At 49.4% G+C, this 26,187-nt stretch overlaps 1 protein-coding gene across 1 annotated transcript; it reads left to right on the top strand.

The window, feature by feature from the left end:
- Nucleotides 1–5,509: 5,509 nt before the first annotated feature.
- Nucleotides 5,510–8,038, top strand: LOC309581439 (inositol 1,4,5-trisphosphate receptor-interacting protein-like 1; the record flags this gene model as incomplete). The annotated part of the gene is made up of 3 exons (XM_082296047.1): nt 5,510–5,792; nt 6,297–6,389; nt 6,744–8,038. 3 exons carry the CDS (start codon nt 5,510–5,512, stop codon nt 8,036–8,038), a joined length of 1,671 nt encoding a protein of 556 aa, XP_082152173.1.
- Between the last annotated feature and the right edge of the window lie 18,149 nt (nt 8,039–26,187).

The raw sequence follows: 26,187 nt of genomic DNA, 5'->3' as shown, positions 1-26,187 counted from the left end.
GCAACTTCATAAACCTTTCAGTTTGGCTTGAGGGATACCGTTTCCTGTCCAAACTTATTCACCTATATCCCTGTAGGGGGGGAAAATCAACAACAGATACAGATGCAAAACAGCACATAAATCTTAGTTTTGAGAGCTGTGATGGAACTGAAAAGTCAGAAGAAAGAGAATTACCAGAATTTATTGTGCCTTGTCTTACTTTCTTGGGGGGTTGGAAGGTGTATATTTTTCCACATGGAACAAGAAATAATTTAATGCTGTTTTTTCACATTTATGTATTGTAAATGATTCCAGTATGGCTTATCATAATTAAACTATATTTTGCGTGTTGACAACAGAATATCAGATGTACTGAATATTTAATATAGTTGTGAGAATTAAGTCTACCTTCCTCCCCCCAAATCTTTCAGACAAAACAATTCCAAGGTTTCTGAGAATAAGATGTAGGAGAAATGAACTGTTTTGCCAGTTCTCATAAAATTGTTAGTCATGTCACTGACAAGTCCTGGCATCTCTGTTCTTTGGAATTCATACTTGAACTCTCATGAAGAGGAGAATACAGGGCTCTTTTCCTTCTTTATGGAAAACAGATGAGAACTGGCCACATCAGGCAGTTCCAAAAACCTGGTCACATGTGTCTTTGAAGGGAAGGTTTCATCTCCTTTCAGGTGCAATGTGCTTATGGCATAGCTCCATCTTCCCAGAAGAGCTGAGCATTTGCTGGGGCAGGAGAGCTGGAAGTAAGCGGGACTTTGCTCTGCAGTTACTGAAGCTTCCAGTTGCATCAATCAGTGGTGGATGGAGGAAGAGGGAGAGGGTAGGGTGGTTAAAGATGTGTCTATAACTGCAGGAGTGCTTCAATAAACCACAGCATGTCAAAGCTCCTTTGTGTTCAAACAGCAATTGAAATTTTAGACCTTCTCTGAATGGCAGTTACAGGTTTCCTTCTTCTCAAGGTTGTCATCTTAACGAATGGGAATCTGTGCAGGAAATGTTAAGATATTCCAGTGAGTGATGTTGGGATCAATGTAAAGTCATACAATGGATTTCCTTTATTGTTTGTCCCAGTCTAAAGATGTGTTCTAAAAAACTGTGCATGTATAAAACTAAAACTACACACAAATCAATTAAAATATGTTGTAGTACAGAATCAAAGCCATATATTTTCCACCTGTGTTAACCGAATACACTATGATCTTTAATCACATATCTCATCCTTTCACATTTTCCCTGATCCATTAGTTGAAAAATTCTCTTATTCACTCAGACTTAACGTTTAGATACTCGTTCATGTCATTACTATCCCAGAAATTGTCACTCCTCTTGTGATGTTTTTAGGGTGCTCTCACTGCATATACCTTACTTATTCTGTGTATCTTAGATACTTCTACAAGATTGAGGTGCTTTTACTATTACAGCTTTAATATTAGGAGAAGGTAACAAACTGTCTTCTAATAGAAGATTATGATCTTTAGAAAACCAGGGGATGATTTTGAGTAATATTCCATATTTTGACTCTCTTTGCCCAGTACTGCTTTCAGTCTAAGACCAACAGTGTGTATTTATCACTCATTTTCATGTAGCTGGAGATAACCTGTGACCTTCATCCAAACTGCAGAACTCCACAAGCACAGAAGTGATATTCAGCTTCCCTAAGCAGCACGTCCTTGTTGTCTGCTGCCTCATTTAACATCCTCATTCCAACCTCTAGAGCAGATGCAGAAGGTTTTCATATACCAGTCTAATTCATTAATGTCATTTTCAGGACAGCATCAGTTCTGTTACTAAAGAATGGAAGGCTCAGTGTCCTAATTCATGTATGTTTAATTCATACAGTGTAGACAGTCTTGTTTCTGTTTGATCTTCTGAGTAATAATTTTTCCTAATGCATTGGGAGGTCCTTCCATAAATATCGTGTGTGTGTCTTTTTAGATTTTACTTCATAGGGAGAAGTAAAGAATAGCCAGACCAGAAGGTTGATTGCCTTCTGAGAAAAAGAAGAAAAAAAAGCAAATTTTTCTCAATTTGTGGCTATCCTAAAATTTTCCTGCCGAAAGAGAGAATCCTAATTGCAAATTTAACCCTATTGATTTGATTTACTTGGCTGCTTTTCATGGACATTTTAGTAAGTGTAGTCTGTGTTCTCAGTGAATGCATTTATATTACAAAAGTGTGCACCCTAGTTTCTTGGCTGGGGGGCATGCCCTAGCCCAGATTTGGACATTGTCACCAGTGACATCCACAAACATCTATCATTCCCGTGTGGGAATGTGGCCATTCCCCAGAGCAAGCCATGCTTACTGGGAATGTGGCCATTCCCCAGAGCAAGCCATGCTTACTGTGACAGCGGTGACTTGGTCAGAGGACCAGGAATCCTGCATTGTGACACAGTACAGAGGAATAAGCAGGACTGAAGGCAACGTTTGGCTTTTAAAGCAGGATTTACTTAGCACTGTTAAAAACGACTGTGGTAGTAATTTACATCTAATAAACAAAAGCATTATTCTCAGCTGATTTGTTTTTCTCCATATAGAATGAATTAAGATGCAGTCTCACTCTCACTGAAGTCATGGCAAGAGTTTTTCCACTGAAGTTAATTGAAGCAAGATCAAATTCACGCTCTTCACTTTTTTCATCTTACCTAAATAAACTAAAGACAGGTAGTTCTTTCTCCTCTGCTGAAGGATGACAGTGCTAAATCATCAGCTCCACATGGAAATTAGCCATGTTTAAGGATTGTTTAGTTTCACGCAGTGTTTTGCGCACAGGATTTTCTTCCCCCAGAGTGATCCATTCTTAAAACATGGTGAAAAAGCAAACAGAGAATATTTTGGTGCCAGGAATTCTTTTGAAAATTTGACTGGGTGAGTGCATTTCCTTAATGTTCAAAAATTATCCTTTGACCATGCTATTTAACAGTGTCAAGCATTCTGTTCTCTATATTGTTTTTGCTTTAAACCTGTTTCATTTTAGAACTGATGAGATGCTTAACTGTTGCATCAGAGCAGTTAGTTTGTTCAGTTTCAGTACAGCTGGCTTATTTCCATGTCATGCATCATTTAATTATACATATAAAACATAGTTAAAATTGTACAGCTCCATGAGCCTCACTTAAACTGTCTGTGGCACTGCAGTAATCCCAGTACCCTGACAGGGTGTTGCACAGCTGTGACTGGTTGGAATGTGGTAAACTGGTGATGTGTAAGAGAGCCTGGAAATGAGCTTGCATTTTGCAGCTGTGCTTGCTCTACTGGAAGAGGAAGTTAAACCAGAAAAAAACTGCTCTTGTGGCAATATCAGCATCTGTAAATCTGAATGCTTAATGAAAATCAAGGAAAATGTGCTGAGTGAGGAAGTGGTGCTTTTCCCTTGTTTGTCATTTAATTAATTTTTGGTGGTTTGTTATTTCTCAGAAAAATCTATCTCAGATTCCTCTGTGGAAAAACATGAAGTGTTTATGTGGGAGTGAAGATCCTAGTATTGGATGATTGTCTAGATATGCAAAAGACTTTGCCTGTTTTGTCTCAAAAATGCTTTCTGGAGGCAGTGATCATTGACACTTAAAATGTACCCTAGCTTGAAGATGGATGGGCACTGCTGTCCATGTGTATATGCTGTCGACTGAGTATAAACTTGAAGGCATCTATTACATCTTAGTAATGGGAAAAGCAGCAAATTTCTTACAGACACTTTTTTCCTTTTTTAAGCTAGTGAACTTGAAGGTCAGATTCAACGATATGTTGCATTTTCTGTCATATAATTATCATATCTATAATGTCCTGAAGAGCAGCCTCCAGTCAGTGACATCAACAGTTTACACAGCAGTTGAACTAAGAATAACCTTGGAGAACTGACCCATGTCAACCTCTTATGAGTGTAAACTGTAGTTCACAACAGTTTCTGTTTTTTCATGATCACAGAAGGGCCTCAGTTGGATAAAAGAAGAATTGTGTTCAAAAAATACAAAACTATTCTGCTGAATGTTCACTTTACTGTATCTCAGAAGAGGAGAGGAAACAAAACTGAAAGAGTAATACTTAACAAAGTATTTTTGCTCCCTTATAAAAAGAAGGACAGGACAACATCAAAAACAGCTTCCCTAGAAGAATGCAGGGAAGATACATGATAAGTGGCATCAGCTTGGAAGAGGGATCAAAACTCTTTCTTTGATTGCTTTTACTAATGACATCTGTTTAAGCAAATCCAATTCAGAGCAGTTTCAGAAATCCCAAACTTGTTCTCTTTCTGAGCACTATTTGGAGGGCATGATCTGCCTGACATCAGTGTCTGTCTAGCAGTGGACATCTGTGGTCACTATGCAGGTGCTCGATTCACATCCTGTTTCCTTTTCCTCCCTCCCCATTTCTGCAGTTCCATTTGTAGGTGAGTTCCCCAAAGAAGAGCTGAGGAACATAAGGGATGACTCTTCCATACTCACAGTCCTTTGGAGATAAATACACAGAGATAGCAGAAAGAGTCAGAATTTCCTTTAATAAACCAGTGCAATATCAGACAAGTCAGAGAGATTGGTTAACTCTGTTTAAGGCAGACAATTTTGAAGATGGTGGGAGTGACAGATGTACATCTTTGCTACAAATTTGAAAAATGAGACATTCTACTTTCTGAACAAAATCCTGGCTATCCCAGAATTTTGCACTGTGTTGAACCATAGAGTTTTAAGAGCTGAGAGGTTGTTGAAGACACCAAAATTTTGTAATTAACTTACTGGGCCTCTTTAAGGAGGGTGTTACGTCTTCCTGTGCATCATTCAAGCAGCCTGGATTTCTTTCAGAAAGATTTCTCACTAAATCTGTAACAAAACATTAGCCTATATGACATCCTGCCCCAAAAGTAATAAATATAAATATTATTAATAAAAAATGTCCCCCTCCAAGATTAAATAAAAGCTTACACCTATATACCAAGAGCATCCACGGATCATGTCACACAAATTTATATTTGACAAGGGTTTGTGTGGGAGGGCGCTTGTGCCTGCTTTGTACAGGGAAGCTCTGGGGTTCCCAGGTTCACAACTGATGGGTCTGCACTTTGTGTCTGTTGAGGCTCTGGGTGCCCAGGGCCATGAGCAGTTCCCGGGCTGGGGATGGCGGGTGGGGCTGGCCTGTGATGCGCTCTGGGGCCTGTGACAGCACAGGGGCCGTGTCACAATGGGGGCAGCTATAAAAGGCCCCATTGGTTGACGCTGCCCCCAGTAGAGCCTGGGCAAGCGGTGAGTGCCCACAGGCGGTGGGGAGGCAGGGCTGGGGGAGGGCTGGGGCAGAAGCGCTGGCACCCGGGGCGTGTGTTCTGTCCCTGCGTCCAGGGCCCAGCCCCTGGCGGGAGCGCCTTGCTCAGGCTCGGTGCTTGCTGGGGCAGCGGTGCAGGCCTTGCCTCCTGCCAGCTGCCGGGGCCTCTCCTTCCTGCTGCCACATCCCCGTGGCTCCTGCCCTGCACTGGCTGCCTCCATTCCGGCCCTACTGAACCCCTTCTGTGTGTCCTCTTGCAGACCATGGCTTTATTGTCATTGCTCTTCGTGCTCGTGCAAAGCCTGATCCAGTACCCCCAGCCAGCTGGGGATGGGCTGGATGAGGCCACGCACCGGCGAATGCAGGAGCGTGAGGAGCTGCTCGACCGCGAGATGGCTCGGCTGCTGCAGGAGCTGGAGCAAGGGCCCCCGGAGCAGCAGGACGAGGGCTGGGGAGCCCTGCTCTTTGGTGCCCTGCAGCAGTGGCCATTCTGGGCTCTTGCTGGACTCCTGCTCCTCTTGGGCCTGTGGTTTAGCTGCAGGAGGAGTCCTGAAGCCAGCAAAACCAACAGCAGCGGCAAGGACCAGACCTCCTGCAAGACCTTGGGAGAGGAGAAGGAAAAAGAAAAGGAAGAAGACAGTTTGGATTCCGAGAGAGATGGAGAAAACATTGATGTGACTGTGGAGGCAGATGACAGTGGCAGCGGAAATGAAGGAGAAGGCAGTCCTGTGGCTGCAAATGAAGGAGACGACAATGATGCCAATGAACGAGATGAAGATGTGAAGTTGAAGAAAGACAGTGATGTTAAAAGTGATGATGGCCATGACGCAAGGAAAGATGAAGGCTGGAGTGATGGGAATATGCCAGGAGACAATACTGCTGAAGGAAATGAAGAAGAACCTGGCAATGTTACTGGAGGTGTGGAAGACCTAGATGAAGCAAATGAAGGAGAAAACAAGGATGTGAAGGTGGAGCCAGACAAGGATGCTGGAAAGGAAGAAGAAGGAGATGGAAATGAAGAAAAAACCGATGATGCGTATATGAAAGCAGGCAACGATGACGTACGTGAAGGTGAAGATGGAAAGGAAGAAAAAGCGGATGTGAAAGTGCAGGAAAGCAGTGATGCCAGTGAACAAAGAAGCAGTGATTGGACAGGACAAGAAGACAGCCGTGATGGTGAGAATGCAGTAGACCATTGTGGTTTTGCTGCAACTGAGGAAGAAAAGAAGGACATTGGAAATGAAGAAAGCAATCTTGGAGACAAAGATGAGAAAGCCAGTGCTGCCGATAGGAAGGGAGAAAAGAATGAAAATGGAAATGGAGAGGAACATGGCAATGTTGCTTCAACTGAAGAAGGTGTTGATAAGATAAATGAAGGAGAAAGCAGCAATATGAAGCTGAAGGAAGACAGTCATTCCAGTGAACACAGAGCCACTGATTGGAATGGGAAGGATCAGGAAAACAGGGATGCGAATGTGAAAGGCGAGAAGAATGAAGATGGAAAAGAAGAAGAAGGTGGAAATGTGGCTGCCAGTGAAAAAGAAGGCAGTGGTGCTGCTGGCAAGGACAAAGGCAGCAGTGGTGGAATTGAAGAGGAAGAAGACGCCTGTGACGTTGGGAATAAGCGAGGGATCCTTTTAGTGGATCGCATACAGTGTCCTGTCGAGGACGTGGAGAGAGGTCGCTCAGTGGCAGCTGAGCTGATGGAGAGCTTCACGCGTGTCTTTATTGACAGCGTGAGCAATAGTTTCTACCCGGTGCCTCAAGAAGCCATCGGGGTGGGCAGTGCCTTTGAGGGTTGGAGTCCCCGTGAGCAGGATGTGGTGTACCGCGTGCTGGTCCCACTGAATCCCCCACCGGGACACGCCTTCCACCTGGAGCTGAACAGTGCAGGGCAGATGGCAGCAAGGACCTTCTGCGTCCGTGTGGAGCTGGTGTGCACGTGCGAGAGGGAGCAGCTGGGCGAGAAGCTGTTGTGCTTCCTGCACCACTCGCAGGAGGAGCTGCGGCGGAAGCAGAAGCCCAGCCTCCTAGAGACACTCTGCACCGGCTCCTACCTGGACGTGGAGAAAACCTCCCACTGGTTCTACCAGCTGGTGAGATGCTCGTGGCTGCATTTGCCTCAGTCGTACTCATGGCACTTGGTGTTTCAGCCCTGCAGCCGGTCCTGCCAATTCCGGCTGAGCAAAGGCAAGAAGAGCCTGATGGTGGAGATGCTGTTTGGGGTGCGCCACGGGGACTCCGACATCTTTGTGGTCAGCCAGCCCACAGAGGCCCAGAAAGGCGGCTCCAGCATCTTTGTGAGCAGCCAGCCCGCCGAGGCCGACTCCATCGCAAGCACAGCGTGGCCTGAGACGTACGCTGTGGCAGAGGCAAAATTCTTCCAGCACGTCGCCAGGCAGGTGCCGTGTGAGAGCTTGCACCTGAAATGCCTGCAGCTCTTCACCTGCATCCTGAGGGGCACAGGTTTTTCCAGCTTGACCTGGAAGACTGTGGTCATGCACGTGCTGACCACCGTACCGCTGTCCCAGTGGCGCAGGAGGGAATTTGCGCGGCGGCTGTGGGACATCATGGCATACCTGCGCCGCTGCCTGCAGTTGAAATGCCTGGAGCACTTTGTCCTGGGCAACCAGAGGCTTCCTGAGGAGATCAGCTTGCCGCCGGCAATGCGAACGGTCGAGCCACTCAACCTCTTTGAGCACCTGGCCCGAGATCCGGCCGCCCACGCAGAGGCGATGCGAGCTTACGGTCAGCTGCGATTCCGCCTCTGGATGCTGCTCTCCAACCACTGAGAGGAATTCCCTGCACAGAGCTGTGCTGGGGGGGCTCCCACCCGATGGCAGCCACGTGAGCACTGCATAATTCTTGCTTTTTTCACTGGCAATCCTGAAGCTGCTTTCCTGTTCCTGCGGAAGGAAGATGCTGCGGCACATTAATTCATTGTGCAGACACACATCTCTGCGTGGCCTTGCCCTTCACCTTTCAGCTTACCACGGTGCTGTTGCAATGTTCCTACGTCTACGAGGCAGAAACTGGCTCCACCTGCACATCCTTACAGAAGACTATGAACTGACAGAGGTTGCTTGGCATACCTCCAAGTCCAAAAAACGAGCCTGTTAGGGACTTAATGTAATTCTTCAGTAAGCTGTACTTATTGTAGTTTTTTAAGGATGTAGTTTTTCTTAGTATATGAAAGTACAACAGGTAGTTTTAAGTCACACTACCATGGAAGAATAGGTAGTCCAAGTTTTCATAATGGGAACTGGATATATTATCCATGCTTCAAGAGGCCCTTTAGTATTGTCAGTGGGTAAACTATTTTGTAAACTTACCCTTAGTTTAGGCAATTAAACTACACTGCTGTAGTTGCTTGGCTGCTTTTCAGTAATATCCAGATATTTATGTTAGGAAAAACAATAAAAGGAGAGAAGTTTCTCAAATTGCCTGAAAAGTGTCCTTCTTTATATTTAATCCAATGGTTCTTAGAGAACGTCCATCCATTGCAGCTACCTGAAAAAAATGACAAAGTGACTCAAGCGGTGATTGTGTCCAGCAGTCACATCTCGGTATTGCACTTCTGCAACTCACTAGAGCAGGGGATTAATTTTGTCTCATGAATGCAACCAGAAGTCATGATGGTTGAAACAGCTAAAATATTAATTAATCCTCCCAGTGCTGCTTCAAACCTGCCCCTCCTCATTCAGAGCATGGGAAAGAAAGCTGCTGTGGCCCACGTCAGAGAGGGAAGGCCTCTGAAGGGACAGGAACAAGCAGCTCCATGTGAGGAGAGCAGGCAGGAACCTCCTAGAGGAGGATCGCTGCCAACAGCAGAACTCGCTGTTCCACTGAGAGGGAACTGTGCTCGCTGGGGTCCCTGCCTTTTGCTTCCTCTGCTGGGCAGGCACTGCTCCCACCACAGCCCCTTTGGCCCAGCTTGTGGAAGGAGGAGAACACCCTCCCTGCTCCCTTCTCCCCAAACACACACACCCACTTTGTTCCCCTCTCCTCTGCCCCCAGCTGCAGAGACCTGCCCTTTCCCTTGCTCCAGCGCTCATCAGCCCCTTCCACAAGGACATGTGCTCTCAGTGGGTAGGACTTGATCTCTGTGTGCCATTGAGCCTTACGGCCTGACCGCACAGCTTGTGTGGCCTCTGGAGCGATGCTTGGAGTCAGGGAGAAGCACGGCCCCCATGGCTTCTTGCTGCACAATGCACCCAGGGCTAGATTGGCCAGGGCCAAAACTATTGCAGGTGGTTAAACTGTGGGTGTGGCTGTGAGTTTTGGTGCAAGTGTGCTGTGTGTCTGAGGAGCATGCTGGGAGAGGGGAAGGGCAGAACCTACAGCTGTCCAGTGTTGCCACTGAAATACTGCTGTGCAGCTCAGGTGCTGATTTTAACTGGTCAGTAGTATGCAACCCCACTAGGATGGAAATTGAAAACAGTGCTCCATAAGAGCAAGCATAGCCAAATGATCTGGATGTCTTTCTGGCACTGAGCTGTTCTTTCAGGCCTTGAAAACAGGGGCAGCTCTGATAAAGTAACTGAGCAGCTGGTTGGTATTAACTCTCCTTTGCACTGTCAATTCACCTTCTTTGGGAATAGCTCACCCTGCTCTGTGTCCCTCCTAAGCCTGTCAGTATCGATGTGAATGTGCTTTTCACACCCATGCCATCTGGCACTGGTATTACACCAGAGTTCTTCTGCCACTGCAGTTCAAGGTCTTTCAATTTTTGCATGAAAGTCTTGTCTCCTATGTTATGGACACTGCACTCCTTAGGAAGCTGACAAATACATTTGAACATAGTGGGAAAAATGTTGAAGTGGAAGCGTTGCGAAGATGTGTGGCCAATTTCACAACATCTTTCCTGTGGAACTGCTGCAGGCTGAATGGAGCAAGTCCTGCTGTCAGATGTGCATTCGGAGAAAGCAGGTTTGAATAAAATAAGTCACAGCCAGAGAACTGTCAGCGCTTATCAATAGTGTCAAGATACGAGTTTCTGTAGCCAATTGTCCTTTGGATTTACTGAAGAAAATCCCTTACTGGTTTAAATCCTGGACACTGAAATCCACAAGAAAATTCCCATTTGCTCCAAAGCGAAGTCCCTTTCCCTTTCTTCCTGCTTCCTTCATCAGTGAAGCACAAACTGAGTTAGAATTTAAAACTGTGTTCTTCTCTGTACAGCCCCTACCAGAGAGGATGAGCAGAAGTATCAGGACAAGCTGGTGGTGTCTTCTCTGGCCTTAAACATCTGGGCTGTAAGATGTAGCGAAGTCATTTATCTTGCCTCAGCGTTGCCGTGTTCATGTCCAGAGAATGGCCTGTTGTCAGAAGCCTTTCTGAAGACGCAGTTACTTGAAAATTGCAGGTGCAGGTGCTTGCAGCTACTCTAACCTTTTGTGCATCCTTCTGAGGGAAGCATAGTCTGAAATGAAGAAGTGGCAGTATTTTGAAGGCAAGTGCAATTAGAAGGAGGGTAATTTGTTTGGAAAGGTGGGGATAGCACTGCCTATAATTTCACAAAGCATACTTTGAGAAAGGAAGAGCTGTGTGCCTTAAGGTGCTAATCATGATCAGCATGTTCCATTCTGAACACCTGGACATGCTTGCAAAATACAGGACATGTCTCCATCCAGGCTGGAAAGAAGGAGCCCACTGCTGCAGGGTGGAGTGGGTTCCTTTGTGCAAGTCAGCACAAGTCCCAAAGCCTTGAGGTGGACTGGAAGGTAGAGAGCTTCTAGACACAAGCTATTGCCACAGAGTGTTTGGTTGGTGTTGCCTGTTCCTAAGAGTGTGGACTAATCTCCACTCTTCATTCCCCGTGTCTGTTTCCTTCCTAAGGAAGATTCACGCCTTTCTGGTTGCAGGTCATGTGCTTATGCAGCTAAAGGTAGCTGGGAGGCTGCTGAGCTGAGCTGAGCTGGTAGGCTAAGTGGAGCAGTAAAAGTCTTTCCCAGTCAGTGAGTTGACCTCAGGTCCTTCAAATAATGCAGTCCAAGAAGATTTTGCCAGTATTTCCACTGGAAGCCTACCACGGGTCTCTTGCTTTTTCTGTGTTTGACTGGCTGGTAGATTGGGAGGGACAAGGGGGTGTGAAATGCTTGACCAGGGCATGAATGAAATGACTTTTTTCTTTAGTTGGTCCTAGGCATCTCAACCTGAAGTTCTAAGGAGAGAGAGTGGGAGTAGCAGAGTTTGTTTAAAGCTGCCTTTTCTCCAGGGTCAGCAAATTAAGAGGCTCTTTACTACTCTGCGTCTGGTAGTGTGGGCTTTCTGAATAGCTTTAGCTACAGGTGAGTTTATGAAACACCTTCCTTAGAGTAGGGCGGAGGTTTTCTCTTATCTGCTTGATTCTCAGGTGACTGGAGGTCAGAAGAAATTTTCCCTCTTATTCTGCATCTTAGTTACTCATGTGGATTAGGAGAGCACTGTGAAGGGACTGGAAGGTAGTGATCAGTAGAGATCTAAAAAGAGGAGGATGAGATGCGCTGCTGAAACAGAGTAGCCTGTGAAATTCCTGACTCTCTCCTCTTTCTTTGTGATGATGCCTGTGAATGACTGATCAGTGGCTGCTGTGATCCTGTCTTCCTCTTCTTCCCTCCCTGCTGGGTAGCACTTGGGACACGGAGCTGTTCAATGGCGACCTCATCTAGATGGCAGAAATTATAAGGCATTGATTGTTATTATATAGGATGGTTCAGAAAACTGTTTTCTGAGTGCACCCAGCTCTTGTGTCATGGCTGGAGAAGAGAAGGGTGATTAATCAGACATTGTGTGTTTTGTCAGCCCTCAGCTGATAAAGAGTATTTCAGAGATCACCCAAGAGGAATTGGAGTAGCCCAAGGGAGCAAAAAGGGAGCTCCTGCTGTGCTGTGCTGTGATCGGCATCAGAGCAACCCTTCCCAATAAACAGCACCATCGTATCCAGTAGCAAGGATCTCCAGTCAGAAAAAAGCAATGGAGGAGGTTTGTATTGAGGATGGTGTCTAAATGCAGACACGTCTACATCCCTATACAAAATAGAGTTCCTCTCGGAACGGCAAGAGAGAAGCCAGTTGCTGCAAGTGTCAGGAGGAGCACATTAGAGTGGAGCGAGCCAAGCTTCAGGAGTTCTGTGGTTTCAGGACTTTTCTTTTTCCTTTTCCAAACTTGTATTTCTTGTTACAGTGGCTTGTCCATTTTTCAGCCGGGCTATTGATCAGCCACATCTAGCGTAAGAAGTAGTTTGGATGGGCCTGAGTATTTTTATCCTGCTTTGCAAAGCATAAGTTGGTTATGTGTGATCTTTTGTCAGTCAATAGACAGATCTTTGAAAGTGCTCCTAATTCTTTCCCTGCTCCACACTGCATCTCTACCACCTGATGTTCCTACCAGAATCAGTGATGGGGTGAATGAGAAGAAGAGTTATTTTGCTGATATAATTTGATTTAAGGTACTTGCCTGTGGATTTGAACTCTTGTAGTAAAGCTTATAAATCCTTTAGATTAGAACAGAAAAGCATGGAAAAACAGTCTGGCTTGAGGGTTTTTTTCCCAGACTCGAACTGGCATCAGCAAAGTGGATGGTCAGCTGAAAACTTTGAGTCAAATCCCTGTAAAGTGATGTGTCAAATCACGGCAGAGGATTCGTGTGGAGTTTGAGAAGAGTTTGGTTGCGCTCCGAGATGTGACAGTTTCCAAGGTGTGAGCTCATGTAAACAAGGAAGCAGATGGGGCTTCTAAACTCTGAACTAAAAGTACTTTGATGAAGGTTTTGTACCACGGAGTAACCGGTGATGGGAAATGAGTGTCAGGGCTGTTAGAAGGTGGAAGAGCCATCTTTCCCTTGGGGAAAAACCAAAGGCAAAGGGGTGGCCTTGTTTGTTCTGGCTTTGGAAGTGACCTTCCCAAGACTTCTGAAGAAAGGGGACGGGTTTTCCCCCATTTTCTAGAATTCTGTCTCATTAAGAAGAGTTGTCTGAACCCAGCGCCCTGTCGGTTCCCTGGGGGAGAGGTGGGCAGGACTGAAATACACTGTTCTATTCAGCCCCTAAACAGTGGGTTTGCCTTTGGTTTTGTCTAAAGCCAAGGGGGAGCTGCTGTCTCCAGTGAAACAAAGCTCCTTCCTCAGCTAAAATGTTTTCCAGCAGCGCTGGGAGGTCGGGCTGCTCTTCCCCGGCCCTGTGTTTCCAACGGGGTGAGGTTTGTGTGTGCCCTTCCCTTAGGGCAGATTCCTCCTGTAGGCAGATTCCTCCTGTAGGCAGCTTCTGTCTGTGCAAGCTGGGGTGACTTTGGGATGGATGGAGAGATCCTCAAGGGAGTCCAGAGGAGGCCAGGAAGGGCCAGGAAGTGCTCCAAGAGCTAGAGCATTACACAGACGGGCTGGGAGGGCTGGGAATGTTCAGCCTGGAGAAGAGAAGGCTCTGGAGAGCCCTTAGAGCCCTTTCCAGTGCCTAAAGGTGCCCCAAGAGAGCTGGAGAGGGACTTGAAGAGCCTGGCGTGAAAGGACAAGGAGGAATGGCTTCCCGCTGCCAGAGGGTGGGTTTAGATGGGATATTGGGAAGAAATCCTTCCCTGTGAAGGTGCTGAGGCCCTGGCACAGGTTGCCCAGAGAAGCTGTGGCTGCCCCTGGATCCCTGGCAGTGTCCAAGGCCAGGCTGGACAGAGCTTGAAGCAACCTGGGATAGTGAAAGGTGTCTCTGGCCATGGCAGGGGGTTGGAACGGGATAATCTTTAAGGTCCCTTCCCACCCAATCCCTTCTGTGATTCCATGATTCCAGCATCTCTACACACATGGAGAGCCAAAGCGCAGTGCAGCATCTTTGCCACCTGATCCTTAAGGTCACTTTGCTGGGCTGATGTTGGGAAACAAGACCTATGGATGGACTGATGAAGTCAGTCAATATTTTTGCCTCCTGCGGTGGAAAACACCTGCGATTCCTTTCCTTGCAGAGCTGCTGGGGGTTAAACAGCAGACAGTGCTTATGGGAATAACCCCTCAGCTGATCTTTGTCTTCCCTTGGTGGTTATTAACAGTGGCAGGGAGTTGTCTCCAGGATGCCCAAACGTCCCAGTGTCACTGTACGTGTCCGTGTGCGTTCATGAGGTTCCGAGGCGGGAGCCAAAGCTCCGGGCGTGCGGATCCATCACCTATTTCCATGTGGAGTGATGTTCTGTTTGAAGGCATCCCCGACCTGTGTCTGCTCAGCCGTCTGGCCACGCTTGAGTGAGGAGTTCCAGTAAGGATATCCATTGGCTGAGGAGAGCTGGAAAGGCAGACATGGAGTCAGTGTTACCAGGAAAGGGGAAAGCTGATCGGAGAAAAGGAGAGGGATAGTGGTAGATGAGTCATGGTCTGGCAGATTTTGGTCAAGGTGTTCTCCAGGGAAGCCTGTGTCCCTGGAGCTCAGTTACGCTGTAGGGTGCTGTTGCCTTGGATTGGGAGAGGCTCATTATTGCTGCCCTTTTCCAGCCTCATTTGCTTTCTGTATTTAACTGGGGCAACCAGATCCAACTGAGTTTTGAGCCAACTACTTGTTGCATGCCACCACTACCCCTGCAGCTCCATTTCTCCGGAAAAGGGGGAGGGAGAGTGAAGAGACAGGGACACAGGACTAACCTTCCTCTTGCAAGTGTCCAATGTCTGTTTCCCAGGGAGTTCCACGGAAGATTTCTGTGGGCGGTTCCCAGCCGTTGCGGAATTTGGGGATGTAGGTGGGGACATTCGTGTCTCGGGGCCACTCGGCTCTAGGACAGAAAGTGGGAATATGAGGTGACATCCACGAAGAATGTGTCTTTCAGGGCATCCCCTGAAAGAAGAAGCAGGAGCATCAGGGAATCCAAGCATCCCGTCTGCGTGGGGAGCCTGGGGAGATGGCAGCTCTGTCCTTACCTGGATCTGGTCCATGTCTCCCCCAGGGAATCCCAGAGGTTTATCTCTTTGGGTGTCAGGTGTCCTCTCAGGAAATCGGTGGTGTCTTTAGAAAGCAGTGGGCTGAGGACAGACGGGGCCAGCTCGGGGCCACCGCAGCTGTTGATGATCTGAGTCACACACAAACCACACAAAGAGGAGAGAACTTGCAGGAAACGGTCAAAATGTCAAACCAGGGACACACAGATGAGCAGGAATCGAAGACAAAGCTGATCCTTGGATCAGCACAGTCACTGCAAGAAACATCAACCTAAGTCTTTGAAGGAGACTGGACAGTTCAAGGGAACATGAGATTTTTTTGGATTGGAGTCAAAGGAAGAGCTGATCTACAAATGAGCTGTTGTTACAGACGAGTGAAGTGTCAGAAGCTGACACTTCAAAAAATGGAAAGTATCTTGCTATTCCTTTGTGGCTCCTTTTCCAAGTTGGGATTTCTGCTTCCAAGCATTTTCAGTGCAAATACTGAGCCGTATTTGCCTGAAGGTGAGACCAGACAGATTCCCAGTGGGGACTCCAGCTGGCTGCCCCTTTTGTTCACAGTAATGCCTTATTGACCCGGTGGAAGGATTCATATTTGCTGGGGTTCCTGTATTTACTTCAAGCTTCAAACCGGATCAGAGGCCAGGAACAACCGGCATCGCTTCTGGAAGTTCCTGAGAAAGCTGTGGCCAGGTGTGAGCAGTTTTCCAACCCTGTTGCACAATCTATCTACTTGTAAGTGTGAACTAGAAATAAAAGGAGTTCCCAGTGAGACCTGGGAATAAGATTTACCAGTTCCAGCGGCCTGAAGAGGAAATGCACCAACTCCGAAGCACGGGGGTTTTGGATGTGCTTCCTTAGTTTGGCCTGAAAAGAGAACGTAAACACAGTTTAACCCTAACCTGAGTGTGCCTTCTCTTTTCTGTCACATGGGGCTAGTGTTGTGGACTGATGAGAAGAGTAAGGGATGGAGGAGTAGGAATCATTCATTTTTATTTTGTGTCCATTTCTAATTCCCAATGAATTTCAGGAGGGGGGGAATACCCTCTCTGTTAAATCAGTGCCTTTAAAGCTAATTTGAACAGACACAGAAGACCTTGGCTTATTTTGAAAGTCCTAGTGAGGAAGGGCCAGGATTGCTGGTGCTTCTGCCTCTTGCAGGGTTGAGAATCCCACTAGTTCCATGGATGAAAACAACAGGATAGGTGTTCTGAGGGTCCCCTGGCAAACTGCTGACAAGGGAAAGTCTCCACCAAGGTCTTGCCTGGGGCACCTGGAGCTGCCCTGGCCACTGAAAGGCTCCAAATCCAGTGGTATTTGAGGTGAGCTGTGGCAGAATGGAGGAGCAAACACTTGGGATTGATTTACTGCAAGAACTGGGTTTCAGTAACAGCAATCAGCTGAGCTGTGGTGAGAAACCTCTCCAGTTTGTGCTCCCATTCAGCTCCTTCTCCTGTCCTGGACTCCTGGTGCTGTTGCCACGGGAGACAGGCTCCCTGCTCCTACAGAAATGCAAAGCATTTGAAATGCCGGAGATGAAACATTAATGTGGAGTGGGAAACAACTGCTGGCAGCAGGGTGACCCAATGAACGGGCACTTCCCAGGGACTCGGCAGCCCCATGGTGAGGAACGTGGCAGGACCCCACCACAGTGTCCCAGCTCTGCTGCGTGCTCCACCCTGGGCTCTTGCCAGGAGATCAGCTGCTCCTTCTGATTCTGAGCAGGCACAAATTAGCCATATTTGCTTCTCAAAGAAAAGGCTGGAGCTTGGTATCCTGCTTTAAGGTTGTTTACAGTCTCTTGGTTTTCCTTATTAATAACTGCCCAGGAAGGAGCTTGTAGGATGTGTTCGCTGGACAAGTTTGGTCACAACTGACAGAATTCCTGCTGCAGTGGTGAGGCAGGGACTGAGCCTGGTTCACTGTCCCCAGAGCTCAGGTAGTACAGGACAGTCAGGCCAGTAAAGCCCCTGCTCAGGGCTGGGAACGAGATCCTGGCCAGCTTTCCCTCTCTGCCCCTCTCTGCAGTCCTGCTGGCCTATGTCATGCCCTGGGGCCACTCTGCCGTTGCTCAAATGGCCAAAATCCACTCATCCAGGAGTGGGAAAGGGAGGGAGGGCACAGGAATTCATCTTAGGTGGTGAGGCCTGGAAATTTTCAAGGCAACAAATTGATCTTTGGATAATTACAGCAGAGCAGAGAACACGGTGCCATGGGCTCTGGCAGGGCTGTGCTCAGCTCTTTGTTCTCTCCCAGGTCCAAAAGTGTGACCAGTTCCAGCAGCAGCAGCAGCAGCAGCAGTGACAGCTCAGCCAGCGACTCCTCTGACAGCCAGGACTCCTCTACCTCCTCCGAGGACAGTGACAGTGAGGACAGCTCCTCCTCTGTTGAGAGTCTTTCTGAAGAACGGCTAAAAAGCAAAGGTCATGATAACACAGCAGGCTTAGTAAAGATGCAGACACTGAGTCCTTGAGCAAGAGGTTGCATAGATAACAGAATGTGCATTCAGATAAGTAAGAAGACAGAAACCATATGGAAGAGGAAGATAAGACCACCGTGTTTACAGATCCCACGGAATAGCTCCCACCAATGAGGAGCTCGACTTTTGCAATATGTATGAGCTAATTAAAGGTACTATAAGTGTAGTTTTGAAAAATAAATCGAGACTTGCTGAACATGATGCCTTGAGTGCTTGTCTCCCGCGACTCCACCCAACACTCCTCCTCCTCCCCCTCCTCCTCCTCCAGCAGCTCTTCCTCCTCCTCCGACTTCGACTCGGATCCGAGCTCCTCCAGCAGCAGCAGCAGCAGCAGCTCTGAGGATGAGCCCCCAAAGAAGAAGAAGAAGAAATAGCTGGGGAGCTGCAGGACTGGTGTGGAGTGGGGGACAAGCCCCTCCCAGGGGCTGGAGCACACAGCTGCCAAACATTCAATGGTCAACATTTCTACTGCTCACACTTTCCAAGTGTTTTGCCTAGTTGTTCCTAGGACATGGAAGGTATTAAATGGCTTCCTGAGACGTACTGAGAGAGTATTTTTGTGCTTTATCCTTTTATGGAAGATTTTACTTTTTTAGTTCCAAGAAAAATTAAAAAAAAAATCTATCATCAGATTCGTTTCCATGAGCTGAAGTCCAGTAACCTGGATGCTTACATGCTGGAAAGCAAAAGCTATTTATTGCAGGTTATGTTGTGCATCGTGTGCTGTTCCTCTGTTAATGACAGCTTCACTTCCATTGAGAAAATCCTCTCCAACTGTTAAAAGCAGAAGTTTTTCAGCGCTGCTGTGGAGCTGTGGCATTGTTGAAGCTGAATGCACAACGTGTCCCACACAGAGCCTCCCATCTCATCAGCTGGTGCCAAATGGATTCTGTGCTGCTGAGCTTGTGTTCCAATGGCTTTTCCTGATGCTTCCAGGTCCAGTCTTAAGTGCACCATCCAGCTGAGCTGTGTTGGTTTGTTACTGATCAATGGAGTGCTTGTCCTGCCCGCAGGCTCTGGGCTTTTCACTCCCCTGTGGCCTTGGCTCGTGCGTTGGAAGTGTTTGCTGAGACACAGAGTGTTGGTGGTGGGAAGCAGCAGCTCAGTGACTTGGGGCTGCTGCTGCTTTAGGAGTTTCATCTTTGTGCCTTTTTTTTGTCAATTCGGTGTGCCCCAGTGAGACAAGGGCTGCAGTGGGTGTTCTGCAGAGCTCCAGCATAATATTGCCACGCAGCAAAAGCAGAGAAATAATAACAGCCACAACTGGGCACTGTTCTCACTGGATGCTCAGTAAAAAAGAGACTCCTTGAAATAAAGGGCTCAAAGGAAAGTGTTTCCCTTTGCATGTGTGAAATGCAGGATTGCCGAGTGACAGTCTGCAGAAATTCAGTCATTCTTTGTTTGTGGGAACTGCCCTGGAGAAGGAAGTGAATGCAAAAGCCCCACAAGCCCTACAAAAGCAGATGCAGACAGGCTGCAGAGCAGGGATTGCTGGATGCAGAGTGGGAATTCGTTGTTCTTCTGGTGCATTGAAGCAGTTGCCATTAGGATTTTATTTGGTGATGCAGTCTCCTGAATTTCTTCTTGTCGGAGTGCCCTTTGTGGGGAGGGGGCATCACTTGTGGAAGAATTCTCAAGTATCTTGGTTTAGGTAGAATACAGTAACTAAAGTATTTTTAATAATTTTTATGGAAAAAGTAGTGCGTAGACTTCCTTTGGAATAAACTGTACTTCTTTAAATGTTTGTGCGTGTGTGTCTGTGTGCACTCCTGTGTTTTACAGAACACGCTGCAGACTGTAAATAAAACTACCAGAAAGGTGTTGAAGTCTTGTGGACTGAATGTACCATTTAATGGGAAAGGGAATAAATTATTAAGCAGCAGTTGCTAAGTGGATGCTTCCTGCAAATATCTGAAATCTTTGTGGTGTTTGTGTGCAGGTTTCAGCTGGAGTTGCCCTGGCATTGCCTCCCAGAGGGGCAGGATTGCTCCCCAGGAAGTTCTCCAGCCAGAAGTCCCTCTGGATCCAGATTATTTTTTAAAAAAAGTTTAGTTTGTCTTGGCTTTTTCTTTTTTTCCTGCCCTTTCTGGTTTGTCTCTCCCTGTTCTTCTTTTACAGAGGAACCCCTCCCCAGCCTGGCCAGAGCCGCAGCCTCCTTCATGTGCCGCTGCCTCACTCGCTGCTGCTGGTGCTGGCTCAGGAATGTGCTCAAAGCCCGGCTAAGCAGGAATTGTTCCGGGCCTGCTCTGTTGAATCGCTGCCGCCGCGAGCAAAGCTGCCCCTGCTCCTTGAGGGGAGCGCTCGCTGCAGCCCGGCAGGAAAAGAGCCCAGGAAAAGCCGCGCCCTTTGCAGGAGAAGCGCTGGGAGCAGAGGGGAGAGCGGGAAAAGGCAGCGAGAGCAGCTGGGCGGGCGGGGCGGCATCAGCGCTGATCCCTCCGCGGGCAGGAGCGCATCACAAATAGTCCCTCCGGCGGATCACTCCGCGGGCGGGCGCCATCACCGCTAATACAAGTATTTATAAATTCAAAAGAACTCATTAACACAGAAGAAAGCAAGTATGCTTCATGCTGGGTGGGAAACATAGGGTCTAAGGGATAAGAATTTTAAAGGTTTTTTTGTTTGTTTGTTTTTTTGTTTTTTTTTTTTTATTATTTTATGAGAGAACTACATACCCCATGGCACCCACAGAGTTCAGGACGGGTAGAGAGGATGAAACAAACTTTAAAGAGAACCTTAACTGAATTAATAATTGAAACTCAAATGTCATGGGGTATGTAGTTCTCTTATGAAATTAAAATTAATATAAAATAAACAACTTTAAATTTTTATTTTATTATTATTCCATGTTCTTCTCCCCCTCCTGGATGAGGAATAGGGGTCGGTATTTGCGGCTGTGCACTGTAAGGAAATAAACGAGGAGTGGCTGAACCTGCCATCGCAGGTGGCTGTGATCTGGCCACTGGAGGAGAGGGTGCAGTGGATCTGGGTAGGGTACTGCCAGCATGCGGGATGGGTGAGGGGTGGGGACCCAGTGCTGCAACCTCTGGAGGCAGATAATCTGCACGTTCTCTGAGTCGGAAATAAAGGTGACGAACAAAGTCATCCGAAAGCTGAAAGCGACGGTGGAAAAATGAGGGATCAGATGCCTGTTGTGGATTTCGAAGCTGTGAAGAAGGCATATGAGAAGTTGGAGTTGTATTGGTTGTTGTAAAAAAAGGAGATGAAGCTTGGGAAGATAGAGGAATGCTTTCTGAAGCTGTGCTGGTCACTATATCCTTCTCACTGAAGTGTTGAGCAGGCATTTGAGGATGAAAAAGTCCCATAAAATCAGCTGAATGTCCCTGAGAAGTTCGAGAAGAATGTGCATGAAATGGAATGTCTCGATGCGAGACGTCACTATTAATAACACGTGCTTGGTCCTGTTGTGATGGAAGAGGTGTCCACGTATAGTTGAGAAAGCCCTCTTTCTGTTCTGGAGATAAAATCGTATTTGTTTCGCTGAAATGGCACGGGAAACATGGTTCAGCATCGTGTGATTGTTGTGATAATCCTCTGAGTGGTGTTATCAGAGTGATGATAGGGGGTACATGCCGTGGTGACACGGCAGCTGTTGAAATGTCTCTGCTGTGTGTCCACGGCTGTGGCTGCGGTGCAGACGGGGGCTGTGTGGACACAGAGCTGGTAGGAGGTGTAGCTGCCGAAAGCTCCTAGGATGGAACTGCAGTAGCCGAACGAATTGCACTGCTGGCTGGAGGTGCTGTGCTTATCGGTCGTATCGGCGTGGCAGCTGAAGCGTCCGTGTGTGGCTGGAGGTGCCGGGCAGCGGGGCCGTGGCTGGGCTGGAAGCGGGGCCGGGGCTGGGTTGGAAGCGGGGCCGGGGCTGGGCTGGAAGCGGGGCCGGGGCTGGGCTGGAAGCGGGGGCGGGGCGGGGCTGGAAGCGGGGGCGGGGCGGGGCTGGAAGCGGGGCCGGGGCTGGGCTGGCAGCGGGGCCGGGGCTGGCAGCGGGGCTGGGGCTGGGCTGGCAGCGGGGCCGGGGCTGGGCTGGAAGCGGGGCCGGGGCTGGCAGCGGGGCCGGGGCTGGGCTGGCAGCGGGGCCGGGGCTGGAAGCGGGGCCGGGGCTGGAAGCGGGGCCGGGGCTGGCAGCGGGGCCGGGGCTGGGCTGGCAGCGGGGCCGGGGCGGGGCTGGAAGCGGGGCCGGGGCGGGGCTGGAAGCGGGGCCGGGGCTGGGCTGGAAGCGGGGCCGGGGCTGGCAGCGGGGCCGGGGCTGGGCTGGCAGCGGGGCCGGGGCTGGGCTGGAAGCGGGGCCGGGGCTGGCAGCGGGGCCGGGGCTGGGCTGGCAGCGGGGCCGGGGCTGGGCTGGAAGCGGGGCCGGGGCTGGGCTGGCAGCGGGGCCGGGGCTGACGTCCCGGGCAGGGCCGGGGCCGGGCCAGGAGCGGCTCGAGCCGCGAGCGGCGTTGCCGGGGTAACCGGCACTGAGGAGGGGCGGCCGATGCCGCGCCGCGCAGGCGTGGAAGCGAGGGCTCCCGAAGGCGGAAGTAAGGCCGGGATGGAAGCGGCGGGAGTGATGACGTCAGCAGCAGGCGCCGCCGTTCAAACGCGGAAGCGGCCGCGAACCCGGGCCGCGTGGGGATAGCGGGAGGGCCCGATGGAAGCTCCGGGACCGCCCCTGGCCGCGCGCATGGCTCATCTGATGGGAGGACCCCAGGCTCGGGAGGTAGGGACCTGCCTCTGCCTTGCGCCGTAACACATGGATCGGGCGAGATGGAAACCGAGAAATATTCTCGGCACTCTCGGTTCCTACACTCAGGTGTATTCCTGGTTCCTGACATTCCTTTAAAACTACCGAATTCTTCTCTCAGGTCCCTGGCAAATGGGGCTTTGCAGCCTGGGGGAGTTCTTGCAAAACGGGGTCTAGTGAAGCGCTCTGCAGGAGTGGTTGTGCACCTGAGCGGTCATTAATTGTCTCCTCTAATGAGGGAAACGTGATTAAACTCCCGGTGCTGTGCTGCTGTTGTGTGTCGGCCTCGAGGTGTGAGACAGTCCCTGTGTCACACTGGAGTTGCTTAGTGGCTGGACTGGGACTGGGACAGGTCTTGTTGGTCAGGAACAAAAGGGAAAATTTATCTTTTGGCTTGCTTAATATCTTGGCTTTATTAATGTATCAATGTCAATTGTTGTCATTTGCTGCCTCCTGCACAGTGTATTTGCAGCTCTGTGTGAGAGCAGACTCTCCCCTGTTGGGGAGTGAGACAATCCTGGAATATCCTGAGCTGGAAGGGGCCCACAGGGATCACCCAGTCCCACCCCCGTCCCTGCCCAGACCCCCCAACAGCCCCAGCCTGGGCATCCCTGGCAGCGCTGTCCAAACGCTCCTGGAGCTCTGGCAGCCTCGGGGCCGTGCCCATTCCCTGGAGAGCCTGGGCAGTGCCCAGCAGCCTCTGGGGGAAGAGCCTTTCCCTGATCTCAGCGTGAGCCTGCCCTGGCCCAGCTCCAGCTGTTCCCTGGGTCCTGTCTGTGTCCCAGGGAGCGGAGATCAGAGCTGTAGGCCCCGATGTGTTCTGGCCTCACGCTTCTCTACCAGAACAAACCCAGTGCCCTCAGCAGCTCTTTCATGGTCCTTCCACACCCTTCCCCATCCCCATGTCCCTTCTTTGGATGCTGTCAGCTTTTTATCTTTTTTATATTGTGGCGCCCAAAAGTGCCCCCAGGACTCCAGTACAGTTTAACAGCAATGAAAGAAAACAGTGGATTTCAACTTTGATCTCAAAAGCTGTCTCAGGCCCCTGATACTGCCTCGAAATGTCTTTGCAGTTCTTGCTTTATGACTTGTGTCAAACACGGAGAGAGTGAGACTGAGCCCCTGGGGTCAGGTTCTGTGTGAGAAGCCACACAGCAAGCCAGAAATCTTTGCTCCAGATCACCAGAAATTTACAGTATTGAGGGCGGAAATACTGAGAGTTGAGTCTTGGGAGCTGAGCCAGGAAAGCAGCACCTCTGCCATGGGCAGATTTGGCACGTGGAGAGAGCTCGAGCAGCTTGCAAGAGGTCCCAGCAATGTGTGTGTGGAGCTGGGAGGAGCATGAGTTGCAGTGTCGTGTTTGGAGTCCCCCTGGGTGAGGATGTAGGAATAGACTGGAGTTTTTGGTGACTGAGGTTTCTTTTCTGTGGCAATAATTGTTCTTGGCCACATCATTTCAGTTTGTTACTCGCCTGTGGTTTGTTCTACAGGCCTGTTTCCTTTCTCTCCTACTATGGTGTCTCAGTTATCTTCAGCAGAGGCTCAGCAATAACTGAACTTGAGCTTAGATACTTAAACTTCAGTTCAGAGTAGATACATGGAAGAAATCTTTCCGTGTGAGGGTGGGCAGGCCCTGGCACAGGGTGCCCAGAGCAGCTGTGGCTGCCCCTGGATCCCTGGCAGTGTCCAAGGCCAGGCTGGACACTGGGGCTTGGAGCAGCCTGGGACAGTGGAAGGTGTCCCTGCCCTTGGCAGGGGTGGCACTGGAGGGGCTTTAAGGTCCCTTCCCACCAAGGCCTCGTCTTCCTTTGCCTTCAGTGTCTGCCTCAGAGTTTGTACCCAAACCAAAGTGAGGTTGATGTCACCTTCTCTAAACTGGGAGAACAGATCACTCCAAGCTGTGGGGAGGTGGAGAGGCTGTAGGATGGAGAGGGTGCAGCCCTGCAGACGCCGAGCTGTGGGGTTGCTGCTTTCAACAGCCTCGTTGTTGCTGCGGACACAGCTCAAGGTGGGTCTGAGAGAGACAAACTCTGCTTTTGGGGGTTTGTGTTGATGAGGAGGGGAGGGGAGGTCGCTGCTCTGCTTCTTGTAACTGCTGTGGCAGAGCCAGGAGCCCAAGGCAGGACAAGGGCAAAGCAAACCTCTCCGAGCTCTTGGGTTCTCTTCATTCCCAGATATTCTGATTCCTGCCCAAGTCCAAGTTCTTTGTGCTGTGCAGGATGCAAGTTTAATCAGGTTTTAGTGCTGGTTTAGCTGAGTGTTTCTAGGGCTTGAGGATGAAGCCAAATGCTCTGCACTGAAAAAGTGATGGATGTTCAGCACGAGATTCTCTTCAGGAACTGGCACGAAAAGTGGTTGCCGAAGCTGAGGGAGGAGCAATTCACAGCTTGGCTGGAAGAGGGAGAAGTGCTCACTGCTGGTCTGTCACTTCATCCTCATGAGTGAGTGTGGGAGCTCCCGAGATCGGCCAGGCTGCAATTTCAGATAGTTTAGATGGGCTGGCCTTGAAAAAATCATATTTTGGTGCCTGGAGCAAAAGCTGAAGGTGGCAGGAAGTGGCAGCAGTGGCAGGGAACTGAAGTGACACCACCCTGAGCTCAGAACTAATTTTGGTTGTGACCTTGAGCAGTCCCTGGGCCACACCAGAGCTTTTTGTGTCACCTGCTTTGGGAGGTTCTTCCTTGCCCGTGGAGAAGTTGGGTCTGGCACAGGTCTGCTGTGGAGCACCTGTGCCACCACCTTTAAAGAGCCACCCTGGAGGTGTCAGTGAGCCCCTCAGTGCCTGCCCAGCCTAGAGCAGGGCTGGGAGGGCAGGGGGCTCAGGGAGTGCTCATTCCTGGTGGTGTTGGAGCTCTGAGCCCAGCCCTGAGCTGGGTTTGTGGCTCTGAGGGCACGGGGAGTGTCCGGAGCAGGCCTGGCCTGGGCAGAGTAGGAACTCCTGGAGTAACTGCTGAGTAAGCCACACCTTCCACGTGAGAGGGAGGCACTCCCAGAGTCAGGCGCTGTCTCCTCAGAGGTGCTTTGGGGTTTAATTCTGTTCTCACAGTGACTCCTCTCACCTGGGAACCCCGTGGTTACCTCCAGAGGGTCTGAGGCCTTAGGGATGTAAATATGGACAGGAGGGGTTGGAATCTGCCTATCAGGGAATCTTCCCCTTGCCCACAGGAGAGTGTGCAGAACTCTTCTGTGTGATGATAATGTTTTCATACTTTAGGTGTGAAAATAAAAAATGGGAGAAATCTCGTTTTTCTGGCAGCACGCAAAGAACTTTCTTCTGTGTCACCGCTAAAACTCTGTGAGGGGATGAATACCTGGGAATCTGAAAGAGACATAGCTGGAAAGCATCAATATGAATGGATTTTTCTGCTTCTTTTTGCACTTGAAAGAAAGGTGAAAGTTACAGGCTGAGTCAAGCTTTTACCCTTTATTTCAATCAATTCAGTTATTGCTAAATATGGCTACACACAGGTAGCCCAGGTGACAGAGCTGCCTCCAGCTGCTCCTTGGCCCCAGTGTCCCACGCGGGATGCTTGAGTTATCCACTGAGAGCCCCCTTGAGACTGGAGCACAGGTAAATCTGCCTGTCTGAAGGGCAGGATTGTGTCCTAAGTCCCTCCTCATTCCTTCCTTTCCTCAGGCCCCACCATTGTGGCTTGGGTGGCAGTGGCACATTGGAAAGGCCTGGGGGTGCCAGCTGGGGTGAGAGCTCGGGGTGCCAGCCCAGGCTCCACCAGCACTTGGCCCACACTGGGGCACAAATTGAGAGATGAACTCTTGGAAGCTTGTCCTGAGGAGGATGAGTGGTACCTGCTGGCGAAATTCGGTGCTTTCACAGAGCT

Source organism: Coloeus monedula (genome assembly GCF_965178545.1).
Source record: "Coloeus monedula genome assembly, chromosome: 23".
NCBI classification, from domain to species: Eukaryota; Metazoa; Chordata; class Aves; order Passeriformes; family Corvidae; genus Coloeus; species Coloeus monedula.
Note: the sequence above shows the minus strand (reverse complement) of the source record. Positions and strands in the feature narration are given on the sequence as shown.